Raw genomic sequence first — 7,139 nt, 5'->3', positions numbered from 1 at the left:
GACTTTATTTATGAGAGGTTCTAATTGTCAGCCACTCTCCTGGTATAAGAGCCCCCAGCACAACACACAGGATCACACAGTTCTGTCCACCACATCTAATATCAAATGACTAACCCGCTCCGCTTCACTGACCCCCAGGTCACATGACTCGTGAGCCAGTGGCGGGGCGGTGGCGGAGGAACGCGAGTGCGCAGGCGCGCCGGGCGCTCAGGTGAGTTGGGCGGGGCGGAGAGAGGCAGTGGTTGAGCGGACGTCTGACCCTGAGGAGGAGGTTAGTGGGAGGCGGTGTGGTGAAATGTCCTCCTCCGCCGCTGTGCCCGCTGCCTCCTCGGCGGCTGTGGGGATCCTGTCCAGTAATGCCAAGACCAAGACGAAGAAGAAACACTTCGTGCAGCAGAAGGTGAAGGTGTTCCGAGCCAGCGACCAGCTCGTCAGCGTCTTCATGTGGGGAGTCAACCACTCGGTAAGGCCCTGACTGACTTGGGGGCCGGCCGGGCCGCCCTCCCCCACCCACTCACCTGCCGGAGTTCTCGGTGTTCTGTCACTCTGGATGCTGAGCTCAGAACTTTCCGTGTGTCCCCCTCCTCCCCTCATACTTGGCAGGGCACTGTGCAGGCTTGCTGGGACTTCTGGTTCTACACCACTAGTGTGCCAGGTTTGCATCTTCCCGGCTATAGTAAAGGACATACACTTCAAAAAAGAGCTCAGCAGCTACACATTGGGGGTTATTTACTAAAGACAAATTCACTTTGCACTTAGAAGTGCAGTCGCTGTAGATCTGAGGGGGACTTGCAAGGAAAATAAAAAACAGAATTTTAGCTTGCACATGATTGGATGATAAAATCAGAAGAGCTTCCCCTCAGATCTACAGCGACTGCACTTGTAGTGCACAGTGGATTTGCCTTTAGTAAATCAACCCCCTATGTGTAGCTGTTGACTTCTAATAAACACTCGCCAGGCCAGGAGTCCAGCGCTGTCTTCACTGGGGCCGGATTTGCGCTGGTTTTTCGGGTCCCCATCTTGGATGTGAGAGGCCAGCTGTGACTTCCTGCTGTTGTACAGCCAGCGTTCTATCGAGAAATCCCCCCCCATGGGTCTGCACATGTGCTGTACCAAACGTCACGCCAGCTGATCTGTGCAACAGCTGACGTGACGTCAAAGCGCTTGCGCAGGTCTTCGGAGGCATTTTTCGATGGAAGAGCGTATTCGACGGGCAGTATTCAAAGCTATGCAAACAGCGGAGGGAGAATGTACCGTATTTATCGGCGTATACCGCGCACTTTTTTGCGCTGAAAATCAGGGCAAAATCGTGGGTGTGCGGTATACGCCGATACGCGCTTTCCCGCGCCGAGTTTTGAATACTGCGCCGACATATACCGAGCGCAGTACACTCGGGTATAGTCGGGCAGTCTCGGCTCCTTCCGCACTCACGTCCTGGACGTACAGGACGTCAGCGCGGGTAGCCGAGCATTGCGGACAATACACGATTGTACTGCGCTCTGTATATGTCGGCGCAGTATTCAAACTCGGCGCGGGGAGGACGTCGCCTGACCCGCCGAAGAGGACACCCGACCCGCCGAAGAGGACACCCGACCCGCCGAAGTCGTACGCCGAAGACGACACCCGAAGCCGCAGAAGGACGCTGGACCCGACGAGGCCGCCGATGGACGCCGCGCAAGACACCAAAACTGTAAGTACAAAAAAAAAAAAACTTTTTCCACAGGATTGGGGGCCACTTTAGGGGTGCGCGGTATACGCGGGAGCGCATTATACCGCGATAAATACAGAACTTGTCAGATTGAGCCTTGCTGTTGCAGGGTGGGTTTTCGTGTGTTGAATGGCGAGTTACAAAACCCACCCTTCAACAACCCGCAACAGCAAGGCTCAATCTGACAACAACGTCTCCCCCCGCTGTTTGCATGGCGTTGGGTAATGCCTTCAACGATCTGTTCACGCCAGCTGCTCAACATATCTGCTGGAGTGACGTTTGGTACTGCGCAGACCCATCCCAGGCATTTTTCGATGTGAGGCCTTTCTCGATAGATCACGGGCTTCACACTGTGCATGCGCAAGACATGCTGCGCGCTCAGACTGGTCCCCCAGTTTTCTAGAGAGTGTCCCAGGAGGGAGACTGAACTTCCATTATTCTTCCCTGTGTAAGAAACGCAGAAGAGGGATCAGGTACCTGTCAGAAAATGGTACCCCCCTCCCAGAAAAAAATGACAATGATGGCAGAGGAGGAGAAGAAGCAGAACTTTCAATGTTAACCCCTTCCTACTAGCCCTTTTGCAAAATGCCAGCTGGGTGCGAGCCCTACTATCCTGGGTGGATGGCATATGACATCCAGCCAGGTTTGCGGGCCACGTTGTGTCACCTAGACACAGTGGAATTTTGTTTGGGTACAGCGTCGCACGGCCGCGCAATTCTTAGTTAACTACTTCAGTCCGGGGCCATAGTAAAAAGACAGCCTCCAGGTGGCTCTATAAATCCGGAAGGCAGTCTTTTTACAGCCTCGGGTCCTCCGGCCACTGGGGGGCGTGCGTGCGCCCAGCGCGTCACCGCGATTCCCGATGCACGTGCCTAGCGGCCGCGATGTCCGCCAGGTACCCGCGATCGGCAGTTTTAGAGCAGGAACGTGGAGCTCCCCCCACAGTAAGAATCACTCCCAGGATCCACATTTAACCCCTTCCTCGCCCCCTAGTGTTAACTCCTTCACTGCCAGTCACATTTATACAATAATCAGTGTGGTTTTATAGCACTATTCGCTGTATTAATGTGAATGGTCCCAAAAATGTGTCAAAAGTGTCCGATGTGTCCGGCATAATATCGCAGTCATGACAAAATTCACAGATCATTGTATTACTAGTAAAACAAATAATAATAATAAAAAAAGTCAGAATTCTATCCCCTATTGTGTAGCCACTATAACTTTTGCGCAAACCAATCACTATACGCTTATTGTGATTTTATTATTTCTTTTTTTTTTAATGGGATATTTATTATAGCAAAAAGTAAAAAATATTGTGTTTTTTTTATTTTTTTATTTTGTTTTCAAAATTGTTGCTCTTTTTTTGTTTATAGCGCCAAAAAAAAAAAAAACGCAGAGGTGATCAAATACCACCAAAAGAAAGCTCAATTTGTGGGGAAAAAAGGACGTCAATTTTGTTTGGGAGGCACGTCGCACGACCGCGCAATTTTAATTTAAAACAACGCAGTGCTGAAAGCTGAAATTTCGCCTGGGCAGGAAGGGAGTATATGTGCCCAGTAAGCAAGTGGTTAAAGTGCCGCAGTGCTGAATGGCAAAAAAATGGCCCGGTCATTGGGCAGCCAATCCTTCCAGGGCTGAAGTGGTTAAAATATTCCCAAACTGGGTTTCTTTCACGTTCTGCTGCCATTTTGCTCCTCAATGGATGAATAAAACGCGTCAAGCTATGTGTGATGGAAAGATCACAAGGTTTATAAGCTGCTTAGAAGGTTTCACTTTCATTTTCACTGCTTGCCCTTCCTGCTCACACTTGCAGCCTGGTACAGATGCATTTGTCTTCTAACAATCATACAGTTTGTAGTGTACATAGATTTTTAAAACAATGGGATAAAGGAATATTCCTCAACTTTATCTTCTGAATGCATCAATGCGCAGTGCATGTTATCTCAGCTTGCAGAGTTGGATTCTATGAATGAGTTTACCAAAAATTTAAATATAGCAAAATATACAGCCTCATGCTACATAACGAAGCTCTATTTCATGGTGAATAAACTAAATTATTTAGTGTATCTTAAATAGAAAACTATCTCTAGGTAGATTTTATTTTTTTTTACTCCAAAAGCATTTTTTTTAAATACATTTGATAAAAAAAATAAAATAAAAAATCGATTTTTGTCCACCCTGGTTACAGACCAAAATCCTGGAAAAAACCCACACAAATGCAGCCACCACATCTGATTGGTAATCTTCAATAATGTTAATTTTTTGGGGTTTAAAGCATAGCTTAAGGAAGGAATACTTACCTTTCCACCAGCGCTCCTTGTCCCTCCCTGGCATATTTTTCTGTCTGACAGTTTTCAACCACCTTTATTGGCTGACGCAGGATGTCCTTCTGTGCAGGAGCTAGTTATCCCAGCACACAGGGATCGGACCAACCGCTGTAAGCGCAGCTTAGATGCTGGGATTGCTGAGGGTAGGCAGATGGGTGTGTTTTATTGCAGAAGAAACATTCTCTTCTGCAATTATGAGTCTGCCTGTTCACAGTAAGGCCTCACTGGGTGTCTTTTACATTTGCTGTTTTGGGTGTCAGAGAGATAGAGATATATATATTAACCACCTCTAAACTCCCATGCATGTTATCCTATGTGTTCATGCACACACAGGCTTTTGGCAGTGTTTTGTGGCAGGAGAATTTAGTGTTGGGGAAAAATAAAATAAAACTCCCTGCCAGTGTGTTTTGGAGCAGCAGCGTTGTAGCAGAAAAAACGCTGACCGCTCCTAAGCTCTAAGTGCCAGTGTTTCTTCTCCTGCCCCCCACCCCTAAACAGAGGCCGCTGGTGTCCTTAACAACCAGCGAATGGCTGCTGTGTCCTTAACAGATACGGCAATAATCAATTGTGGACAAAAAAAAACAGCCTGCCATAGCCACACCAATCGTCCCCCCCCCCCCCCCCAATGTTGAAGGCATGTGACCTGGTATGGTTCGGGGGGGTGACATGCCTTTTTAACCCCACTTAAATATAATTTTTACACACTGGCCTATTGTCTGCCATTGCCCTACTTGAATGATTTTTATACTTTTGCTTATGTAGCTTTCTTTGCCCTAATAGCCATTTTTCTGCAGTGTCCATCCAGCAGAAATAATCTTGCTTTTTTACAAAGTAGTGAGTGATTCATAACTCTGAGCTAGTGGTGCGTATCTGGTCTTTTCAGGGGGAGTTCTGATCCCTTTGTTTTGTTTTTTTGCTAGAATTTTACAAGTGTTTTAATAAGTCTCTCCATAGTCAGAAAAGGACTCGTATATGCACACATACATACAGTCGGTATAGAAAGGATCCGCCCCCCCAAAGTCACATTTAAATATTTTTTTTTTAAATAACAAACATGTTATACTTACCTCCACCGTGCAGCTCATTTTGCAGAGAGTGGCCCCGAACCCTGACTTCTGAGGTCCCTCTGCGGCTGTCTCGGCTCCTCCTCGCAAAAGCTTTCCACCTTCATGCGAGCAAGTTCGCATGGTGGAAAGCTTTTGCGGGCGCGCTCCCGTGATACAGCGGCGGGCATAGGATGCATTAAGGTGAAAAAACATTTACTTTTACAACCCCTTTAATGCTATGCAAACTGAAATGAAGACTGACACAGTTTTTGTTTTATTCAGCTGTATTTACTTAGTGCAACTTGTAACATCCAAGTGAAAGATATAACACCCCAACATGTCAGAGGAAAATAAAAAACAGAATCAATGAGTTAGAAAAAAGACCACCCCTTCCTAAAAATGCCTTGTAAACTCAATCATGTGTAGCTAATCACTTTCTCAATGGTAAACACAGCTATTTGACTTTCATCTGTGCTCAGCTGTGGTTATTTTGATTGGGTCAGCATGAAAAGTGCTTCCCTGAAGCATTTTAATCTCTGATAGTGCAACTGAAGCAAGCAATCAACTATGGGTGGCAAGGCACTGTCAAATCTCTGGGATAATGTGGACATGTACAAGTCTGATGGATAAAAAATACATTTCAAAGGCTTTATTTATCAATGCCTAGAAGCACAGTAAAGTATATTATTGAGAAGTGGAAGGTATTCGGTACAACACAGGCCCTCCCTGGATCAGGACGTTGCTCCAAAGTGGACAAAAGAGTTAGGAGGAAACTAGTTGGAGAGTCTACCAAGAGGCCTACAGCAACTCTAAAGCAGTTGCAGGAATATATGACAAAGCGTGGTTGTTGTGTGCATGTGACGACCATATCAAAAGTTCTCCACAAATGTGGCTTGTATGGGAGGGTTGCAAGAAACACTCCTCAAGAGGCAACACGCAGTCACCACTGAGCTTTGCCAAAACGCACCTTGAGGCCACATGGAAAAAGGTGTTATAGTCAGATGAGACTAAAATTGAATGATTTGGCCTTCACACCAAACGATATGCCTGAGGGAAATCCAATACAGCTCGCCATCCAAATAACACCATTCCTACAGTAAAGCAGGGAGGTGGTAATATCCTGTTATGGGGGTGTTTCTTTGCAGCAAGGACTGATGCACTTTTCAGGATAGAAGGAAAAAATACCATCAAATTCTTGAGGAAAATCTGTTACCTTCCGCCAGAAAGTTGTAAATGGGAAGAATACGTACCTTCCAACATGACAATGACCCATAGCAAAAATGACCACACAGTGGTTGAAGGAGAAAATGGTGAATATCCTTGCAGGGCCTAATTGGAGCCCAGACTTAAACCCCATTGAAAATCTGTGGAATGACTTGAAGACTGCTTCAAATTTAACTGAACTTAAAGAGGGGGTTCACCCTATAAAAAAAAAACAAAAAAAAAAAAACATTTTTTTGCTCCGTACTCACTGTTTAATCCTATAGTGAAGATTCAGACTCCCCGCGGGGAATGGGCGTTCCTATCCAGAGGGAAGATGATTGACGGCCGGCTCTGGCGCGTCACACTTCTCCGGAAATAGCCGAAATAGGACTTGGCTCTTCACGGCGCCTGCGCCTACTCTGTGCGCAGGCGCCGTATAGCGCAGTGAAGAGCCGAGACCTACTCCGGCTATCTTCGGGGAGCGTGACGTGCCATAGCCGGCCGTCAATCATCTTCCCTCTGGATAGGAGCGCCCATTCCCCGCGGGGAGTCTGAATCTTGAATATAGGATTAAACAGTGAGTACGGGGCAAAAAAATAAAATAAAGGCATACTGTAGCTCGCGCTACTATACTTAATTTAATGCTAGAATGTTGTTATTGAGGGTAAACCACCGCTTTAAGGATCCCTGCAAAGAAGAGTGGGCAAATATTGCAAAGTTTAAGATGCGCAAATTTAGTAGAGAGTCTGACATATCCCAACAGACTAAAGGCTGTAATTAAAGTAAAAGGTGGTTCAACAAAATACTGATGCAAGGGGGTGATCCTTTTTCCAACTCGGTGATTCTGTTTTGGAA

The 7,139-nt window shown here is 46.4% G+C and overlaps 1 protein-coding gene across 2 annotated transcripts in view; it reads left to right on the top strand.

Moving 5' to 3' along the window:
- Positions 1–217: 217 nt before the first annotated feature.
- The window catches only part of PIP4K2C (phosphatidylinositol-5-phosphate 4-kinase type 2 gamma), a 100,847-nt gene continuing 93,925 nt past the window's right edge, over positions 218–7,139 (top strand). For both annotated transcript variants that reach the window (XM_040340903.1, XM_040340902.1), the window contains exon 1: positions 218–463. In XM_040340903.1, the coding sequence (XP_040196837.1) occupies positions 296–463 (168 nt within the window). In that variant the 5' untranslated portion in view covers positions 218–295. The remainder of the gene's footprint in view (positions 464–7,139) is intronic.

Source organism: Rana temporaria, chromosome 2, assembly GCF_905171775.1.
Source record: "Rana temporaria chromosome 2, aRanTem1.1, whole genome shotgun sequence".
NCBI classification, from domain to species: Eukaryota; Metazoa; Chordata; class Amphibia; order Anura; family Ranidae; genus Rana; species Rana temporaria.
This window is presented reverse-complemented; position numbering and strand designations above follow the sequence as displayed.